This window comes from Sinocyclocheilus anshuiensis, unplaced genomic scaffold (genome assembly GCF_001515605.1).
Source record: "Sinocyclocheilus anshuiensis isolate Anshui unplaced genomic scaffold, SAMN03320099.WGS_v1.1 scaffold438, whole genome shotgun sequence".
In the NCBI taxonomy this organism is placed as follows: domain Eukaryota; kingdom Metazoa; phylum Chordata; class Actinopteri; order Cypriniformes; family Cyprinidae; genus Sinocyclocheilus; species Sinocyclocheilus anshuiensis.
This window is the reverse complement of record NW_015546118.1, coordinates 450,864-473,773: the sequence shown is the minus strand read 5'-3', so window position 1 is coordinate 473,773 and position 22,910 is coordinate 450,864. Positions and strand designations below refer to the sequence as shown.

Sequence of the window (22,910 nt, the reverse complement as noted above, 5' to 3'; positions counted from 1 at the left end):
CAGATATAATACACTATGCATCAATGTCTTTTCCCTTTGTGCTTTGAACTTCTCTATGCGGAGCGCTGTGACTCCGTGTTGCTTCAAGCGCATCATTCTGCGCACGGGATGCACATAAGAACTTTGTGCCTCTGTATTGAAGCCTTTCATGTTATAATACTTTTACACAATGAAAGATTGTTAATAGCCTTTCTTGTTCTGTCTTATCTATCATAAGTTGTTGCCTCATTACTGTGCTATAAATGTTAAAGAAATGCATTTAATTTATTGCATATATTTATATATAATTATATTTACTTGTTTTTCATGAATGTATTTTATAATACAAAGAGCAATGTGTAACATTTTACCAGATTACACCTATTTACTTTTAGTTTTTCCCCCACTAAATAATGTTTTTCTCTAAATATTTAGATTTTATAAAGTTATTGTGAACTCATTATTTTTGTAGAGTAACTTTTGCTGTTGAATTATCCACTAACCTAGTTTATAATAGTATTTTTCTTATAGATTATGATTATATATTTTTTTAATTAGTTACTTTTCTTTATAATGAAGTTGTCTATATTTAGTAGATTGTGTGTAACACACAAAAGAGTGATGATCAGGTCAACACACACTGAGGTATAGAAATAAAAACAATTTAAAAAACTGTGCTGTATCGGATCGGTATCGGTATTGTCCGATGCTCAGAACTTTTGGTATCGGATCGGGATCGGTTCTGAAAAAATGGTATCGTGCCACCCCTACTTTTTGGAGGCAGAACAGTCTGTATTTGATGAGTGTAAATCTTGGTTTTAACTAAAGCTGTCAAGCGCCTGACGACATGAACATGTACTTTCTACAGCATGCCCTGAAGGGACAAATACACATCACACAAATTCACAGTGTAAAACATCCTGATTCACTCTGTTGCAATCACCTGCCTCCCACAGTGCTCTTGTTCTCATTTTGGTGAACTTTACATTGATTTGCTAACAAAATTGAGGGAGTAATGCATGCAAAATATGACAGGGAATCAATGAGAAGTCAGTGATGAGATTATGTAATGTTCATATATAATGTATATAGTGTTCATATTTTCACTAAATGCACATGCGCCACCGTTTAATAGGTTAGGGTCTAAGATTTTTAAAAGATTTTTTTAAATATTTTGTCTTATGTTTGCCAATTTATTAAATTTACTTGATCAAAAGTGCAGCAAAAACAGTAATATTGTGAAACAATATTACAACTTAACATAAAAATTTTCCATTTCAGTCCATTTTTTTTGTTTTAAATTTCATCTGAATGACTCAGAATTTTCAACTGAATTTTCAACAGCCACTACTTCAGTCTTCAGTGTCATGATCCTTCAGAAAATATTCTAATATGCTGATTTGGTGGTGCTTAGTATTGTCAATTTTGAAAACAGTTGTGCTGCTTAATATTTTTGTGGAAAGTGATACTTTTTCAGTATTTATTAGAAATGTACGGTCACTTTTGATCAAATAAATTAAATTAATAATTAAAAAAAAAATCTTACTAACTCCAAACGAGCTTATATGAACATTTTCACAGAATTTTTATACAGTGAAACAAAGTGATGCACTTCTATGGGAAAAGTAGAAGGTCTAAAAATATCCTTTGCTGGCTTCTTTGCCGGTCTAACAAAAGACAGATGCTCAGTGGCAGGAGGTTACAGCGGCTGTCGACATAATTATTTTAGAACACAAGTGATACTTTTGAAACATTTCAAAATATCAGTAACGGAGAAAGAGAGATTGCATAGGGCGAGAAATTGTGTAGCATTCTAGCATGCATGTCAAATCAAGTTACCGACTACGCTGTAAAGAAAAAGAACTTCTTTTTGTTTCTTTTTTTTTATGCTATCAAAACATTGTTGACTTGCTGCTGCATTGATGTCTGCATTGGTTGGTCATTGATGCGTTTGGTGCCAGAATTGCAATATGAGTGCAGTCGATTTCGATTACATTTGTAAACCACAGGAGTCGCTTAAACGTCGATACCACTAAAATGGTATAGACATGCGGTCGAAAGTTTGCGTGACGTTACAGACTTCTCATATCAAACTTTTTTATTATTAATCTGTGTGCTTTTTTGAATACAAATTCTCTTGACATTTCCATGAGAGAATTTATTTTATTCCTTAACTGCATAACCATGTTGTAGGCACTCAAATAGTTGTATGTAGAGCTAGCAGTGTCAAAAGAGCCAGATTATAGTGCTCGGTGTTATTCAGGTCACATATCAACATATAGAGACATGTAAAACCTCAAAGCATGTTTTTGAAACAGCTGTGAGAGGAATACTGATACACACCGAACACTCCCTCTATCGCAAGAGCTTTATTTAGCTCAGAGCTGTGGCTGACATGTCTTTGGGCTTTATAGATGTTATAGATGTAGAGCAGACAGTGTCAAACCAATGGTAATGTTGGGCAAAATGCTGAGTGTTTGGTGATTTTTAAACTATTTGTCAGAAGTAACTCAGTATACATTCTACAGAAAAATTTAATAAAGAGTGTTTTTATCACATCCTTGTTTTATAAAGCATCAAGCAGTTCACACAGTTTGACAGCGTATATTGATCTGCAAGTATAGGACATAGTCATCAGGGATATCCTAGCATCCTGTTCACGCTCATAATGAGGGCACAGCAGCAATGTCTGATAAGACCCAAGTCAAGCAGCTGCTCTTGAGGCTTTTACAGGAATGTTTTTGTTGTATGTGGAGACTAGTTTTGCTGTAGGGTGTGTAATAGCTGGTAATGATGTGATTATTCAGACCTCTAGGGCTGGATATCAATTCAGATTTCCAGATTTAAATCTGATTCACAAGCTGTTGATTTATTTCTGACTTAAATTCAGTTTGATCCTTTTCTGATTAATTTGGCTATATTTGGGTTCTTTTAAAGGGGTCATGAACTACCTTTGTTTTTTATTTTGTATTGTTCTCTGAGGTCCACTTATAATGTTATCAAGATTTTTACATCAAAAAACATAATTTAGAATTAATAGGCTATTTTCTGAAACCACTTATTAGAACGCTCTGTTTGAATAGGCGTGGTGGATTGTAGACTCGGAATTAAACACCCACTGCTATGATTGTCTAACAGTTGTGTACGTTTGACAGCCTGCATCCTTCACAGATGGACGCTGCTGTGTTTTAGGTTAAAAACGCATAAATACTCAGGACATATCCAACCCTCTACGGACACCTTGGCAATTAAATTGCCATTGGCTAGTACATTTTTTTAGTTTACTGAGTGAAATGACTTGCCTTAAAGGGACTTTGCTAATTGGTCATGCGGTATGTTTTTTGATTCATTAAAAAGAAATGGCTCACAAGTGTCTTATTTTGTGAATCATGTCACACTGGTCACACTATATATTTGTTTTTGTGTGCAGCTGGCAAGGGCAACTTAGTAGAAAGCCATTTTTGCCATTATTTTGTGTCACACTGTCTTTTTATTGCACATTCAGTGCAGACTGAACTCACATTCGCAACTCCAATAAAATATAATGTATTTTGTCATGGTATTGAAATCACTAGAAATCAAGTGTTTTATAGTAAAGGTATCTGGTGGGGTTGTGGATTGGAAATGATCATTCATATCTACTGAAATAGAACCTGGTGAAAAATTCACAGATCTTTGAGAATCCATGAATTTTACATCTGCAGTAAAAAATTATTGCGTTATATAATCAGCCACGCAAACAGATATTTGTGACGGCCACTCTGGTGGGGAATCCCACTTTTTTTAAGCACAGTGATGGCCATCTTTGCCCTGCTGCTGCTTTCTCAAATGTGTCCACGCATGGAAGAACATCATAAATTAAACATCTCTTATCCTGTAGGAGATTTTTTTAGGAGAGAATAATTACAGTAAGATAATAAAATGCAATTCTCAATAGTGCTGTCAATCGATTAAATTTTTTTTACTAATTAATCGCACATTTTTCTGAAATTAATCGCGATTAATCCCACCTAACATTAAAGTTTTTAAATATACTTTTATATTGCAATAATTTCACATTCAATCTTCAAATTAATTTACAAACAACATAAAGACAGTATATTTTTTAAATATTTGTTTAATCACATCTTTTTTTATGACTGAAGGCCAGTATCATTGATACCAATACTGCTTTCTCTATGAAATTGCCCCCCCCCCCACCTAATATTTAACCATTCACTATAACCATTCAACATTACAGTATAATTGAGAGCTATCAATTTTAACATTTATTACACTTTAAAAATAACTTCTAATTTAAGTGAACTTAAAACAATCCTCACATAAACCCATTATAATAAATGTCATATTTACCTGTGCCCTTCAGCAGAAATATACAGAAATTGAAATTTTTAATTAATTGCGCGCTGCGAGCACAGTACTGTTTCCGCACTCGTTTGACTCGTGCCTGGCGCTGAAGTGAAGTGGAGCGTGCGTCTGAAACGTCTCCTGTTCTCAGTCATTCTGCGACTGAATAAATGCACTTCTTGTCAAGAGAAAAAGTGACAGAAGCAGAAGTTGTGAGTGGGATGGCCAACCCTAGTCCCGCCCCTGCTTAATTGCGTTAAATATTTTTAACGCGTTAAACTGAAAAAATTAATCGCCTGCGTTAACGCGCTAATTTTGACACCACTAATTCTCAGTAATCGTGCTAAGCACCCCCACCCATTATCCACTCATTTTTCCATTTTATTACCATAACTCTTTAGACTTCCTGTTTATTGACCAGAGAAAGAGGGAGGGGGTGGGAAAAGGAAGAGATAGGGAGGGGTAGTGGAGAAGGAGAGGGAAAAAGAAACACTTTACTTAGGGGGTTTCCACCTTTCCTGAGATGAGAAGCGGCTACAGGAATGTTTGTTTTATTCCTATCTGAACCTTCTTATGAATGTGAATCTCTTCTCACCATCAATGATTGCTGAACTGAATAACAATAATAACTGTTGCAATGATAAATGACATGAAGAAAAATGTACAGTAATGATGGTGAATTCTTGTCTAGGGTTGCAGAGGTATACTTATCTTAGTATACCATGGTCTGAAAATTGCCACTCGTCACACCATGTGCATTTGCTTATTTATGGTATTGAAAAAATCATCCGGATGGAAAATGTCAAATGTCTGTCAGACTTGTCAACTTTCGCTAGACATATGTATGCAGCGGAGAAAAATGTCAGAGAGAAGTGAGGCTGATAGCACCATCCCTCACTGAAAAAAGAAATTAAATCAGCAGCGTAGGGTTATTTTGGATATCCCAAAAACATTCAAATCTAAATTGAATGATCTTGATATTGATAATCTCAAGATTGTTTATTTTATTTTCAGTTGATTCATGATCCCATCCAGTAGTCTCAATAAGCTTTGTGCTTTAAATTTTTGTCAGTTACGAAACATACCTGAAACGGTTATCGTACTGTGAAAATCTCATACTATTGCAACCCTACTCTTGCCACAGATCATATTTGTTGATGGAAAGCAGCATTTGAATGGATTGTCGGATATGTTTGACTTTGTGTGTGATCTAGAGGCAGTAGAAATGTGGGCGTCTGGGCGGGAAATCCCGGAGCACTGCTGGGAGTCAGGGAGTTCTGGAATGCTGAAGGGGCAGAGCATGGAGGCAGGAAACGGACGAAGCTGATCTGATCATAGGAATGAAAAGTGTGTGTACGTGACCATTTGTGTTCATGTGCACATGAATATTTACACATACATTTTCATATCTTTAGTTCTCTTGGCATCTGAAATTATAATTTGGTATCCAGCGAGAAAAAGCTCTATTGTTTTACTCTTCACTTTTCACTTTCATTTCCTTTTGTGCTTTGGTTATAAACAGAATTGATCTTTTTAGAATAGCTTGAATAGACTTATTCATTTGCCCACAATACATTTGTATTTTTATATTTTAGCATATAAAATATTTAGATCTTTTTCAGAATGCAGTGCCAGTACACTCATTTTACAAGGTCATAAAAATAAATAAATTTGAAAACTTGAAAATTATTACAAAAGGTATTCAGCATTTTATATGTGATAGAAAATTATATGTATAAATGTGTAAGACTATATGTTAATTTTACGTATTTTAGATCAGCAGCATATTAATGGGTTAAATGTGTATTAGACAGTGCATTAGACACTCTCATGCATATTTAAATGAGCTCTAAAGTCTGTTCCTAATATGATATAATGTGTCGTTTGATCCACATTTGTTCATTTAAACACAATTTTGCTTAAAGGGTTAGTTCACCCAAAAATGAAAATTAGTCGAACTGCTTCCGTGTACAACAGTGAGCGCAAGCTACATTAAAGTGATTATTACGTTTTGAATATGGATATTTTTCTTACAAAAACGCATCGATTCGCTACAGATGCCCCGCCCCCAGAGCCGTGTGAGACACTTTTTTTTTTATGGATAGGTGCTTTTTATTTAACTTCTTTTGGACTGATGCATGCAACACCCGCTGAGTGCCATGAATTTAATATAACTCTTTAAGGGCTTTCAGCAGACAGTGACTGCCTTTATAAATAGGCCAGAATTTCAGAGCCCAACTCACCCTGACAAGCCATATCAGCCCAGCCTGCTTATGAATACAAAGACTGTTACTGACAACATTTGCAAGCTGTGTATGATTGTTTTGGATTTGGTTCACACACATTTAACTCCTTTAAATTGTTGCTTTTTTCATGTTTAGTCATAATGTCAGGTTTGTGCCACAGCTATTATTTTGATTGACAGGGTTATTCTGTTGAAAATGTTGGATTCCCAATTTTTGCCTCACGCAGTAATGTCATTGGCTAGTCAGCGTATGTATGGATCTGATTGGCTAGTTTCCCAAATGACAATGGTTTATGCTCAGAATTTTTATGCTAATGTGACCTGCTTATGAAATCATCTTATTGTTATTCGTGCTGCACAAAGAGAAAATGTATTTGGCATTCAGAGGATACAGTCACAGTTAATCATGGTTTCATCAAATGCATATTCTGATATGCCACTCAAATATATTTCGCATTCTTTTGGGTTTATGTGTTTCAGCGTAATAAATCCCCATTTTATGCCATGCAATTCCAAATCACTATATTGAATTAAAAAACTCCTTCGCTCTTCCCCAAATGTACATCAAACTGTATCTCAATACTTTCTAGGCAAATGACTGATATCGGAGAATATTTAGTGTGTTTGTTTACTAGTGATGTGTGTAAACTGTCAATCTGACACCAACAAAATGTAAGAGCTTTCATTGGCTCCTATAAACACGAAGTGCGTAATTTCTCTCATGCCCTCGCAAATCTAATGATAGAGATCACTACTGGAATATTAATGGCATGAGGAATCTCCCATTTTCTCTCTGACTATCTCTTTCTCTCTCATGTACTTTGATTCCTCTGTAGAAATGCTGCTTCTGACAGGTTTAAATCAAGTTTTTAATGAGATGATAATGGGATCTGTGTTATTGCTCCTCAAATGTGTTGGATTGTGTCCAGATGGAAGCTGATGAGGTGCTTTAATGTCAGGATTGATTTTCTTAGGGCTAAGCACTTTAGTTTGTCTTGTGTTTGCTTGAGATCTGTCTGTCGAGTCAGTCAATTACCAGTGTCTTAATGCTAGTAAACATTAAATTAGTTGTTATGTAATATGGTCAATTAGAGATATGTGGACCACAGGAAAAGATTCCAGGTGGCACTTGGAAAGATTTGGCTTTGTTAAAACCATAAAACAGACACTACAACTTAAAAATAACAGGGCTATCAATACATTAAAACTACTTCTAGTGAAAAACTACTAATATATTCAAACAGCAACTAATCATGACTAATCTCTAGATTTTTCCAATGGCTTTTTTGTGTGTAATGTAAAGTTGTATACATTTGTCTGTATGGCATGCAAAGGCTAAATGTATGTTGATCATATTTTTGTACCTCATTCAGGATTATCATTAATATTAATCCATGATAACGTGATTTAATAAACATTTCTGTATTTATTTTGTGTTTACAAAAATTTCTGGGAATTAACACTGATGGCTGAATGAAAAGCTAGGTTTAGTTTCGCAATTATTCACTTGGTTTTTACAATAAAATTTTGCTTTTGAAATGAATATATTGAGGTGGACATATCTCTATGCATTTACTTTTTAGACAGTAACTCAATGGATTGGAACCATGCAATATTTTACGCCACATCTCGCAGTCTGTGTTTTGAATGTGCTGTTGATTAGCTCACAGCTTTGAATCTTGAATCAGTCTTAGGTTGTACTTGTATTTGTTGTACCTGTTATTTCTGAGTTCCTATCAGTTTTTGTTGTTTTTTGAATTGGTGAACCAACTTCTGTTACCTCAGCAGTTTCCATGGTGATCTTACAGGTTTCATATCAGTCTAAAGGCATTGTCCATCACATGTACCATGTTCTCGATGACAGGTAACAGTTGAAGCGTATGGTACTGCTGGATGAAGACTGATGTGTCAGTTATTGAAGTGGAATATACTAATAAATGTATTTAGATTCATCTTAATTATGTTTACTTGTTGCAAAGTTTGTTGGATTGCAGTAATCTCATGTAAAACCAGCTAAATGTTCCAGTCTCATTGCCATGCTGAACACAGACAGACCTAATAATGTGACCACAGATTATCTAACTAACCTTAAACAGCTCTTATTCATGGTGAAATGAGTAATCAAATCAAGTCTGATGTATTCTGGATGTCTGAATTTAATTAAGTGATAATGATTAATAAGATGATAAATTAAATAAGCTCAACGTTTATGTTGTCATTTTGTTCATTTTCCTTCATTTAAATCAACCTTACTGAAAGAGTATATTATCTTACTGATTTCGTTCATTCATCTTTTTATCCCACTCAGAGCTGGAGGCGAAGGAGGCCTGTGAGTGGCTTCGAGCGGCGGGGTTTCCTCAATATGCTCAGCTCTATGAAGGTAATCCAGAACTCACCCCACAAAAGTCCACTCATCCCTCCATTTCCACACTATTATCTGTCTCTTTTTATTCGCCCCTTAGTAGGGATGTAACGATTCACTCAACTCACGATTCGATTTGATTCACGATTTTAATTTCACGATTCGATTCGAACAGCAGACGAGCTGAATGAGACGCAGATTCACTCTCTGCCAACAGGTGGCGCTTAATGCGTTTCCTTGGTTTCCACTGTAAACAAAGCAGCGCTGAACATACGAACTTGAATATGCATTATACAGAGGCAAGAGGAAAAGAAAAAATACCATCTAAACTTTTCTAAAGACAGTAAGTTCCCCTCAGACATACATTCATATAAACTCCTGCCCCTAATTGAATCAGATTTGTTTAGCATCTCAACCGATTTGAATCGTCACATATTTAAATCGATTTTCAACCGGCTCGCGGGTAATCGTTACATCCCTACCCCTTAGCTCTGCTCCTTTGTGTGACGCAGTGTTATTTTCCCATTTTCTTTTCTTCTGGTTTCCCTCCATATCATCCCTTTAGAAAGGTGCAGAGATGCTCCCTCCCGCTCTGTCTCTGTTTATGTCCATGACTGAATGGATGGAAGTGCTCCACTGCAGAAAGCATTGGTATTATTTTGTTTCAGGCTTAGTGATTGGGGAAATACACGTGAGACCAGATGGCATTTGGTTTTGGTTTTGGTTTAGATACCTTTTGGGTTGTGAGTGTAAAGCCATGCTGAACCAGTAAGAGTTCCACGGCAACCAACACAGGTGCTGCAGATATTCAGAGCGTGTTTTAGTCCTGTTGGCCCCAAGAGATTAATTTAGACCATTTCACACACACTGAAGTTTAACAAATCTGGAAAGCCCATGCAGGCTCAGTACACATGTGGATTGGAATACATTTTGGGGAAATTCATTTGAGTTTAAAATAATTGGCAGATTCGCCCAAAAAAAGAAAATTCTGTCATCATTAACTCACCCTCATGTCAGTCCAAACCCCCTGACTTACTTTTTTTTTCCCACGAAACATAAAAGTATTTCCTGGTCACGTATTTTCCATGTAATGAAAATGAATGAGGACAGGTGCTGTCAAGTTCCACAATTACAAAAAAGCACAAAGTATGATAAAAGTGATTCATATTCAAGTCTTCTGAAGCTGTACGATAGCTGTGTGTGTGAGGAACATAGTCTTGTGTAGCCAGACCTTCAGACTGACGGCAGAAGGTCTGGGAACCTTAGCCACTTTGAATGGCCAAGGCCCAACCAATCACATTTCGCTTTGGGCCGCGTCATGTTTAGGGGTGTGGAAATGTCCCCATAATAACAGACCAGTGTATAAAACTATTGGACGTATTGTAAAGAGTCTATGCCGCAAATGTTAAATATTTCACATACTTTTGAAAATCCAGCGTTTAGTTGAACCTGATAAGCATTCGTCGTCTCAGTTGTAAACACGACGGCTTTCTTTTTTCGTGAGGAGGTTTGGCATCACGGCATCTTTGTTTTTTTTATGTGGAACGTTAAAGAACGTGACACACGTCTCCTGGAAATCCTGTATAATGCAACCAATCCGATGATGACTTCGAAACTCCTGAAGTGTTTCCAATTTTGTGTGCGATATTCATCAGACGTTAAGCCAATGGTTAAGCCGAACAGAACTAGGGACGCATAATAAAAAACATTTAGATCTATTTTGACATTTAGATTACTTTTGGCATCATCTAACACTCACTTATATTGATGTTAATAATTAACGTATATTAATATTTTAATAACAGTTAAATGCAATTTATTTGAGCAAATCTCAATAAAATTTTCATACTGTAATTTATATTAACACGATGCTTAAATTAACTTTTGTCATAAATGTCAGAACTGCATTTTTGTCGCTAATCCCTAAAAATCATCCCCTGTGCTGTAGCTTTTAAATCAAACTTGGTGTCATGAAACACACTGAATTTTTTTAATTGTTCTGTGATCATCAAATGTTCAGATTTCAAACATAAAAGCCTACATTTTTTGAGTCTGATGCACTCAGCCTATTTATGCACAAGAATACTCTTTAATAAAAAAAATCTCCAGTTGTGGAACGATTTGAGGCAGGGGTGTCCAAACTACGGACAGACTCTTATATAATGAATGTAGACTTATAGGCCAATTTAATGTAATGTAAGGGAGTTATGAAATATAGGCCAAATTACAGACATTTTTGATGCAGTTTGTGCTTTCATGTGTTGTTAATAGATTAAATACCATAAAGCCATTCTATGTTATAATTATTAAAGCTTTAAAAACAAGATATTTGCAGATTTTTGTCCTCAACAAAACACAAGCTACTGCTACTGTCAACTCAACATCACACATACATAATATATATATATATATATGTAGAAGCATCCGGCCCCCCAGTGTTTCCACATCGTCGAATCTGGCCCCCTTTAGGAAAAGTTTGGACACCCCTGATTTGAGGTAATTGGAGAGAATTTTCATTTTTGGATGAGTTATTTTTTTTTTATCTGTGAACACAGAAACTCTTTCCTAACTATTTTTAAAACTCATTTGAGGCCTGGGCAGCCCATATCACACTAACTTTTTTCTTTTCAAGTGATGTGTGGTCTCAAAAGGCCACACTATTATGATTCTTTACTTCCTGATGTTTTTACTGGTACAGCACCTGCAGGATTCTGTCGGTGATGCTGTGTGCTGTGTGAAGCAGGCGTACCCGTGACCCAGACAATGACGAATCCACAGACAAGTTCTAATATTAGCCTACTCAGATTTCACTGGCAGGGTGAACGCAGATAAATCTGATTTTTTTAACATCATGCCTCAGTAGGCTTCACACTTATGAATATGAAATAAGGACCAAAATGTCTCTGAAAATGTCTTTTTTTTAATGCGTTTTAATAATAGAAGAGAGATTTTTTTTGTTGTTGTTGTTTCTCTGTTCATTAGTAAGCCACGATTCTGTCAGGTTTGTTTTTTCTTATGTTTCTTAATCTAAAAACTTTGTGTCACCTTCCTAATTAAGCCTTCCAATGCTTTTGCATTTAAAATGTTAATTAAAGATGAAAACAGGATGAAGGATGAAAACAATGCTGTGAGAAATAGAATTGGTCTTTACAATGGCATGCACTGTATAAAGTTTTTAGATCACATGTCATTCCAAGACTGTTTTAAAACAGTTGTTTACTGAAAGTCTTTCAGAAAGATGAAAGATGTTTGGTCAGCTGAACGATTGGTAAAGTATGTTGTTAAACAACAGTACAATCCATTGAGCATGCTGTACTTCTGTCCCTCACTGCGTCATTTGCATTTCATTTCTCAACAGGAGTACTGCGTTTTTAAGATGCTGTGTCAAGCTAAAAGCACTAACTTGGGTTGCACAGTATTTACATGGTACCATATAATTATCAGCCGATATTAGCAGTAATAATCTTTAATAATATAAAAACACTGTTAAATGTAACCTTTTTACTAGAATTTTTATATTGGTCATTAATCGGTTATTAGTGATAAAAATAATTATCAGCTTGTGTGTTTCAGCCAAAATTGTAATATTGGACCATTGCTAGTAATTACTTAGAAAAATGTGTTTTAGGCACCATTTGTTTGCAATAACACGTTCTTGAACAGATCTTTACTATTACTATTCTGAGCTCTTGGTAAGTGTGGTCCGGTGAGACGCATTGCCTGCAGTAGCACCTGGAGTTTTGGTGTCTCCTTATTACAGATTTTTTTTATGCACGAGTCAGAGTGCTTGATTGTCTGTGTTAGTTCTGAAATAATGATATTTTTTATAGCTAATCACACTAATGAATTCATTTTGTTTCTCTAAAACAAATAACTATCGATGTTTTCTTGCCTTCAAAATTCTGCCCCCTGCACACTGATGAAAATTTAAAAGCTGAATGCAGCAGCACTTCCGTTCACTCGTCTCATTTAAGCATCCTGACAAACACCTGTCATCTGCTTGGCTTCCTCTGACAGAGTTGTGTATTTTCCTGTTGCACGTCACAGACTAAGCTGGCAGTGGCCTGACCCGCGTTGGCTGTGACAGAAAAAGAGATGTGCTGAATTAATGATATGCTGGTTGCCGGGATGTTCCCGCTGTTCTCTGCGTAGGTCCTGTATTGGATTTTTTTTTTAAACCAATATATATCAAAGCAAACTTGGACTCATCCGTCCTCTTGACATTTGCATAAAAATAACTTTAAAAGAAGATGTGACGTTAAATAAAGCAAGACTTTGATCCAGCGACTGATCACAGAATAACTGCTATGAATCGGTATAGGTCAGTGCTGTGGCATTGTGTGATCTCTGTTGTGTATTGATGTCCAGTTTCAGTGTAACAGTCAGCGGTTGCCGACTTTTATCTCTGCATCATCCCCTGACACTCTATTAAAAACTCAATAGTCGGTGCGGTCTTTTAAATCAGCAGGGATGCTGGTGTGTGTTTTGTCTCTTTGCAGCTGTTGAAAACAGGCCCATGTGTAATGATACCTTTTGAAAAGTGAGCTTACGACAGTAAAAATTGATTTATTGGAAAAAATAAATGAGGACAATTGTTGTCACTTGTGTTTTGAGGCTAAACTGGAGTATCAACAAACAGATCGGTTGGGCTTCCTCAAACCACCAAGAAAATAACTGGATTTCAAATGAGAAAAAGGAATATTTTATATTCTGTATCTACATGTATGCTTGTATTTTTTAGGAAAACAAAACATTAAATGCGGTAGACTGGTCTGGACGCTCTTATTCATTGTTTGTTCATTCGTGTCTGGAATTCGCCTTCTAAATTTGAGCAACCACACTGATTTCCTTCAAACAGAGTATGAAATAGAAAAACTTCTAACTTGTTTGCCTGTGTGTGTGTGTGTGTGTGTGTGCATGTAAGAAAACTCGTTGGTGTTCCTTGAACTCCTGTGATAAGGACACTCAAAACCGAGACATTTTGAGAGAAAGAGAAACGAAGAACTTCTCGTTCTCTGATACACTTTTAAAGTTCTCACTGACACTGTATGTGTCATGCTGTATTGCATACTGTAGAAATGCCTAGTTTGACTTAAAGGGGTCATATTATGCGATTTCTCTTTGGAGTGTTACAAACTGATTGTGCATAGATAAGATCCCCGATCCTCCTCAGAGAGTAACAAATATGTGTCACAATCTGAAGAGAACTCAGAGCTTTCATCTGTGCTAAATGTGTCCTCTTGGTTTAAGGATATATTTCCACTCTCTCTTAAAGAACAAGCTGTGCTACACTCTGAAACTGATCTTGCAGAGGATGAACAATGTTGTAAGGGTTCTTGAAGTACAGGACTAGCGCAAATATCACTATATTTGTTTTTGGCCTGATTTTGGTGACAATTAGAAAGAATCTTGTTGGCTGCTCTCCAGCGTCTCATATATTCTCTCCTGCCAACTTGTCTTTTGTTTTCCATTCTTAAAGATAAGACATTCATGGAATTTTAATAGACCCATGTCATTGTTTAATAGAAAAGACTTAAGACTTAACAATGTAATCTTACCTCAATGCGAAAACAGCCTGTTGAGCAAAGAAAAAGAAACAATATCAGAATAATTTATTTATTCCAACACTAGAAAAGATGTTACACTTAAACCTCCTGAGACCAATCAAAATACTAATTTAGACTAGGCAGATTTTGTTGTTACATTATGTGCATAATGTGACCTGCTACACAGGCCTGGATTTGCCATTGTCAGCACCACAAACAAATGACTTTTGTAATAATGAATGTTTTTTTGATGTGTGAGGTTACAAATATTTGTTTTCTTTCACACGCATTTCCCAAAAAATTTTAACAGGAAAAAAATGCCGTACACACATATAGTGTGCCAATTTTAATCGGCATGTAAGACTCATTCTCTGCGTGTGTGAGAGAGAAACGCAGAGCGCTTTCCTCAGCCAATAATGCGCTCACTGCTCTATATAGACAGAGAGAAACTTAATCGTTCAGTCGGAGAGTTCAAATGTAGGCAAGTGAAAATGTATATGTGCTGAAATTTCTTTTACACGTTTAACAAAAACACTGGCGAGTTAAATTTTAACATTTATTGGCCAATGGCTAACCATAGATATTATTTGTCGTCTAGATTGAACATTAACTTGCGAGTACGCGCAGTCGCTGTCTGTTGTGCTGAAATGTCAAATCACTTTTCATAGCTTCATTATGGCTTATAACTTTTGGCGTAATGTTAAAACACTTTACACATTTACATGACCAGAATATGTTTAATGCTTTTTCCTAAATATCAGTAACTATATCTGAATACTGAAAGAAATATAGTTAGCAGTAGCCTACACCAAACCCGATCGCAAACTAACACTCGGTATGTGAATTATCAGCTATTCTGTCCATTCAGTTTATTAACAGAACAAATAAATCTCACATTGGACACGAAAATTGTAGGGTTTGTTTGGATATTTACATATCTTATTTATCTAAAAGAGAAATCATAAGCAATACTCACGTATCCTGGCTTGAAGAAGAATAACGGCCCAACGGTCTGTTAAAATTTAAAATGCGCTTCGGAACAGTGACGAGTACATGTCGTCCAGTGGTTGTCCAGACAGGCTAAGCACAACCTTCAGCAATGGCCCTGAACCGTGATTGAATGGCAACATTGTGACAACGCAGTAACAACCTCAACGACACAACGTAGAACCAACAACCTTTTAGCTATGTTGTTGCAACGTTGCTAAAAGGTTGGCTACGTTGAGGCAACGTTCTGTGTTTGTTGGGTTATTGTTTTATTGCAGCCGATCTCTGTTCTGCACTTGCACAAACTGCGTTGCAATGCATATCATTTTCCAAATGTCATTTATGTGAAAATATGAAGTCTGTAAACGCCCGTTAACACAGGCCAGAGACGCTGAAGACGGACGCAAAGAGAAAAATACTGTAGCAGGCAGATCACTCACTGTTCATGATGCACGAACTATTGGAAGAAAATCCTAAATATTGATTTGGGGGTTTATATGAATGTGTTTCTGAGGGGAACTGACTGTCTTCAGAAACGTTTAGATGGTATTTTCTTTTCATCTGGTATAATTCACATTAAAGCAGTGTTTCAGCGCAGCTCTGCTTTGTTTACTGCGATAACCAAGGAAACGCTGTATCAGCGCCTCCTGCTGTCAGAGAGTGAATCTGCGTCCCATTCAGAGCTTCTGCTGTTTGTTTCGTTCAGGCACGTAGTATAATTTCACAAAGCTAGTCAGAACATTCTGTTTTTGCTTCAAATTGGGTTATTATTAAATCAAATTATGTATATGAAATTATATAAATAAATTATATGAAATGATATGTATATGAATTATATAACTAAAATTAAATGTGTAATTACAGATTTAGGTGAAATAAAGATGTCAGTCTTTATTTTTCTTCTTTTTAGGGCAGCAGTAGCTCTAGCAGCAAATCAACCATCCACATCAAAAGCTGCAGGACGGCCCACATTTCAGAAACAAATATTATTTGAAAAAAGATATTTTTGCTTAAGGTTATCATACCGTCAAAATCTCATACCGGCCCATGTCTAGCAGCAATATATTTTTGTTGTGTTGTACGTGGTCAAAACACACTGGGCATCATTTATAGAATGTTGCGCAGAAACCATCCTAAATTTGATCTTACTGCAAGAACAGCTTACATTTCCAAAAACCTGCAGTACTCCGACAAGAAAAAGCGTGTACGTCTGCTCAGACCCTGACGTGACGCTAAGCACTTTTTCAAGTCAGAGGCAGTTTTTACAAATATGAGCATCGGTGTGGATTTAAGCATACGCACACTCTAAGATCAAATTTGTGCGTACACACACTTTATAAATGAGGCCCATTATCTATTGTGCTAACAGGGACATGTATGCTCAAATCTGACCTTTATGTCTCAAACTCATCCCACCACACCCTCTCTCCACTTTCCTGTCTCCTCTCTATTGTCCTCTACCAAAATAAAACAAAAAGAAACATACATCTTTAGTCATAAAACTATAAATATATTCATGTAAATACTGTACAGTGTTTCCCATAAGATATTAGGGTTAACCTCTTTCCCCCCCCGAAAGAAATTTGTACGTTTTAAATGAAAGTGAAATGCATCAATCTGATGTGTTCATTGAAAAAAAAAAAAAAGTAAAAGTGTTTGCATTGACTTTCCAGGACTTTAAAGTAAATTCAAACCACTTTTTAGTTTTCATTCACAATGACGTTTTTTTTAGGATGCCAAAGTACAGCATGCCCAAAAAATAATAGTAATAATAATGCATTTTATGAGTGCCTTCCATAATACTCAACTACAAGTACGGCAAATTAAACATTATAACATGTATAATATAGAGGAATAGTGCAGAAATGCATGTATATCAATTTTATAAATGTTGATGTGCGTACGCTAATAACTGTTTATTTGTGTTTTGTCACTGAACATACTGCCAGACAACTCAAACTCAATCTGAAGATTTATGCATGCTGACAACCACATGCAAACACTTTTTTTTTTTTCCTGCGTCCTCATGTGAGGGTTAAAGTTGACAATGTCCTGTGATGTTTATGTGATTCATCTTCCTTCCTCTTTCTCTTTCTCCCTTTTACTGACCACTGGATTAAATGTTACAATTGGTCTCAGTAGGTTTTAATTACCCCTATTATGCAGTTGAATGAATGAATTAATTGGTGCGTTTCTGTGTGCCTTCAGCCTCTCTGTTCCCCATTGAGATCTCTGCTGTGAGGAGAGACCATGAGTTTCTGGATCAGGACTCTCTCAAGGCATTATGCAGGTGAGAAACCATTACATATTCATTTAAATATTAATTACAGCGCTTTAAAGATATTCCATCCTACCCAATAATCCCCTCTGGTCTGCGTTTCACTTCCTCTGTACCTGGCTGCACTATGACATTCAAGGTAGTATAACACATGATAAAAATTCATAAAGTATACTAATAATAATGTTTATGACATACGTTTAATAATATGAGTCACATGTCATGAGGGGGCATCTGTCATTTTCTATAGTCTTTTAATATCCATCTCTAATCACCATGGCGACAGGCTGTTTGTGTCAGCAGACCTTGCTATGCTTCATTGTTCTGTATGTTTCCTTTTTATTCTTAACTTTATTCTTTTTCTCTTCGCCCCTCAATGTGGAATACGTGATTAAGTGACCGGTCACACCTGCCGAAGTCACATTGGAATGAATGGCCTTTTCTAAAAGATAAGGAATAAACAGAGAGGAGGAAATTATATTTCCCAGGGTGCAACTGGTGTCACTGGTCCTAAGGCGATAGAAGAAGAGAGAGATGGAGATTGAATATACCATTTGTCCCACAGTGGCTTGTTACACACTGTATGCTTGGCTGCTAGCTACTGATAAAAAAAAACATCAGGGTGGCTCGATAAATTAAGAGAACTGAAACACACACACACAGCAAAATGTGAAATAATAGAACTCTAAATTATATGCATGTGCATGCAGTGAAAGAAAACACACTAAATGCGCACACGCACTAGTCTAGACTTCACGTAATGAGCGTAGGGATGTTTTGAATGATTTTGGAAAATACTCGATAATGTCAAATCGCACATCGTTAAAACAACAATTACGATATTATCGCAGACGATATATATCGCACACTCCTAATGTGCATAGTTATCTACATTTAAAGCTGTGAAGAAAATGAAGCTATAGGTGTGTCTCCTAGTGCTGAATTGTTTCCAAAATTTTGTATTCAATGCTAAACTGATATCCTCAACTTATAAACAGCCTTGGGCGCCTGATGGACGAACCTTTTAATAGATTAAATAATTCAACTTCCATAATTTGAATTAATTTCATCATGGTGTTAAGCCTTTTTTAATGTAGAATGTAATATGAAAGACCATCGAATGACAGCTGCAAAAGCATCTGTTGTGTTATTTGGCAGACACTTTTATCCAAAGCGACTAACATTCAGGCAGGGTATACAATATATAAGTACCTTACCCATTACGGTGCAGGGTTCTTGTCTTAAAATGTCTCATAAAAAGTATTAATTATCCTTAAATTGTGTAATAAAATTCTTAATTATAATTTTAAGAGGTCTTGAACTTGGGGTCAGAAAAAGGGGAACCACGATACAGCCTGATGTGATTATTAAACTTCAAAAGGCAATGATTTAATTAAATACATGTGAGCGCTGCACATTTCAAAGTCAAACTGTGCCGCTGTTGCACATTCTACAGTCTTGCGTTTCAGAGCCGTTCACAATAAATTTAATAGCATGCATTTGTGATCTATCATTGATAAATTATGAACATGTTAACTTTATGGATTTCATGTAATATATTGTAGATGGAGATAAAATATGCACTCTTATAACCATGTTTTTGAACCAGGAAGTAGTAAAGCTTTTAAAATGTTGAGGTATATTTCTGGTTTGTTTACAAATCCTGCATTATGCATAAAATATTATTGGTATTGTGGTTATGCAGTATCATTTAATTTAATACAAACTCTTGTAGCTTCTGTCTGGGTTACCCTGTCACTGGAAGGAAAGGCTAAGACCGTTATTTTACACATTAAATATATAGATTTGACTATATGCTGTGCTATATTGGTACAGTAAGTGCCTTTGTTTAAACACAGTATCGCATCAGCAAAATCTAGTGTCACTCGACCTAAAATGTGACCCTGGACCATAAAACCAGTCTTAAGTCGCTGGGGTATATTTGTAGCAATACATACATTGTACCAAAAATACATTGTAAGGGTCAAAATTATTGATTTTTCTTTTATGCCAAAAATCATTAGGACATTAAGTAAAGATCATGTTCCATGAAGATATTTTGTAAATTTCCTACTGTAAATATATCAAAACTTAATTTTTTATTAGTAATATACATTGCTAAGAACTTAATTTGGATAACTTTAAAGGCGATTTTCTCAATATTTAGATTTTTTTGCACCCTCAGATTCCAGATTTTCAAATAGTTGTATCTCGGCCAAATATTGTCCTATCCTAACAAACCATACATCAATGGAAAGCTTATTTATTCAGCCAGATGATGTCTACATCTCAATTTCGAAAAATTGACCCTTATGACTGGTTTTGTGGTCCAGGGTCACAAATGAACATGTATTGATTTATCAGTACATAAACCAATTTCAATATGCATGTATATATTGAATAAAACATGTCTTGAGACTGTGCCCCAGTCTGTTTAATGAAGTCAAAGAATCTGAGATCCATGATTTTGATATTGTATATTTTTGTTTTTTACAAACAAACAGTCTTAAATCACAACCCTAGTGTGTATTAGTATGTTGAATCAAAGTTTTTCCTGGTTAAGGTATTCACTCTTGCAACAGCACTATAAAAATCAGTCTCCCTGTGCAGAATTACTTGTTTTGCTCTGAATATATTCTGGCCGTCTCACACCCGATGACCCTCTTGCATTAGTCAGATGATGAGCTCATCTGTTCGTCTTTCAGCCACAGCAGGTTACTAGTGCACTTAAAAATCCCTGACTGTCTCTCTGTGAATTTGCTCCATACAGAGCCTGTCTCACTGCTTGAGTGAATATGTCAGTGTGGCCATGTTAGCAAATATCTTTGATGAACTAGTCTGCCAAGTATACTTCATCAAAAATGCAGAGATGAAATTTCATGCTGTCAGTCAGCTGTCTACTGGAAATCGAAAAAAGCATGTTTATATTGGAGCTGTAGCCTAGTGGTTAGTGTTACATTGTGATTGTGTTGATTAAAAAGATTTGGTTCAGATCAGTGTTATAAATTAACCAGGGCTTAAAACAAGATTGCTTCTAAAACACAAAATAAGCCATATATTATATTAATTTATTTTTTTAAGATTAAGATCTTTAAAAATCAAGTAGGGAGCAGTATATATTTATTCTGGTTGTTTGCCACCACAAATTTCCTGTTAAATTTTGAGTTTCCTTTTAAAACAGTCCTTAAAAAAGCCTTTAAAAAAGGAAGAACCACATTTAGATATTTTTGAATTCTGCTGATTCATAAGATGACCATTTACGTTGTTACATATGGCAGATGCATTTAGATTGCATTCAAGTCCTACATTTTATCAGTTACATACATTCTCTGGGAATCGAACCCATGACCTTTGGTGTTGCTAGCACCATCAATGCTTGAGACACAATCACATCATGTTTTATTTATTTTCTATTGTGGAGTTTTGGTTTGGTCCCTATTCTTAATTTTTCTAATTATTTCAAAAAGGAAAGAGAAAGAAGACAAACAAGCCAACAAAATAGCTAATTCATATGGAAAAAAGAGAAAAGGCACACAAGCAAAAATAGCTATCTAATGATGCACACAGCTGAAGTCTTTGCGAGTGTTTGTGTTCTTTCGAGCTTTTTGCTAGCCTATTGTTAGCACTCTTTATCCTTATTGTCTTCCTACCGATTATTATTCACCAAGAGTAAGTAGTTTAATATATTGATGAGCCCAAACTCACAGACTCTATTATTATCTGTATCTCAAATGCCACACTGAACACACTCCCCTCTTGTGTCTTTGTGTTTTCTAGGATTAGTTCTGGTCTGTCATGCAGAAAAAGCAATATGTCGAACAGAAATCCTGTGGCCACTCATGCCAAACGCAAAAGTGTGACTATACGTGTTACGACTGTGAGCATTGGTGCAAATCGACTCCATCAGTCAAAACGGAGAGTCATTTATGCTTGTAGTTGTTCATACTGGCTGATGTGGACTATATTTATCTTTGCCTCGCAGTATCTATACTTCAACTGCAATGATTTTCTCAGTTGAATCATAAGGAGACGTTCACATACATGAAAATCATTCATCATCTTACATATGTACACATAAGAGGCGGAATGAGATCACGCAGTGCACATTGAGTGCACTAATTAACCGAGAGGGCCAGATGCTCATGAACGCATCGCTTACGAGGCCCCTCACATCAACTGTAAACAGATTGATAATCAGATAATGACATGGTGATGAATGCCTCTCTACCTCTAACAAAACTACTGTCATGTCAGAGCCGATCGGGCACAGATGGAGGGAGCAGCAGAGTCAAGTTCAAACCATTCTAGAAAAGATACATGGGCTGATAGATTCATCACTCTGTCAAGTGTGGCATTAATGCAATTCAGTTGGGAGTATCGTCAGGGCTCGGTCAACATCGAGAAAAACACACAAACACACTCACTGAATGTGTTGAATTGCTGAGAGAATAACAACAATAAAGCTAAATAGTGCTCTGGCAATTGCTGTTAACAGTTAATATGTCCATATTTGCATTGATGTTTTACTTTGTGGTTTTGTCTTAACCACAAGAACATATAATTTGTACTCAAATTATGCTGTCATTTAGCTGACACTTTTATTCAATGTGACTAGTACACTAATTAAAGGGACAGTCCCCTTGAGGCAAACTGAGGTTAAATGTCTTGGACACATTGGCCTCATTTACACCTGATATTAAAGGGGTCGTATGATGCTATTTTAAAGATCATTATTTTGTGTATTTGGTGTAATAGAATATGTTGACATGCTTAAATGTTCAAAAAACACATTATTTTTCAAATACTGTACATTATTGTAGGTCCTCTATGCCCCGCATCTCTCAAATGCGTCATTTTTAACAAAGCCCCCTCCTTTGACAAGCGCAGTCTGCTCTGATTGGCCAGCTGACCCAGTGCGTTGTGATTGGCCGAACACCACAAGCACGCGTCGGAAATGTAACGCCCCTTACCATAATCGCAGCTTCAGCTTTCAAAGTAAATATCAAGACCGTTAATAATGTCGTTAGTTTTACCATAAGTTCAAGCCCGAAAGGGCAACAGAGTCGCGTGACAGACACAGTGATGATGCAGTACACAAGCCACGGTTAAGACAGCTGACATGCTATGATTTCAGACAGGCAGTTCACTCTCCTGTGATGTGACCCT

The 22,910-nt window shown here is 36.1% G+C and overlaps 1 protein-coding gene and 1 long non-coding RNA gene across 4 annotated transcripts in view; one reads left to right on the top strand and one right to left on the bottom strand.

The window, feature by feature from the left end:
* The window catches only part of stard8 (StAR related lipid transfer domain containing 8), a 54,962-nt gene that overhangs the window by 19,598 nt on the left and 12,454 nt on the right, over positions 1-22,910 (top strand). For all 3 annotated transcript variants that reach the window (XM_016502765.1, XM_016502764.1, XM_016502766.1), the window contains exons 2-3: positions 8,880-8,951; positions 17,675-17,756. In XM_016502765.1, the coding sequence (XP_016358251.1) occupies positions 8,880-8,951; positions 17,675-17,756 (154 nt within the window). The remainder of the gene's footprint in view (positions 1-8,879; positions 8,952-17,674; positions 17,757-22,910) is intronic.
* Positions 14,148-15,649, bottom strand: LOC107700914 (uncharacterized). The gene is made up of 3 exons (XR_001635590.1): positions 15,456-15,649; positions 14,492-14,508; positions 14,148-14,405 (listed from the first exon to the last, which is right to left on the bottom strand). It is a non-coding gene; the product is annotated as an uncharacterized LOC107700914 (long non-coding RNA).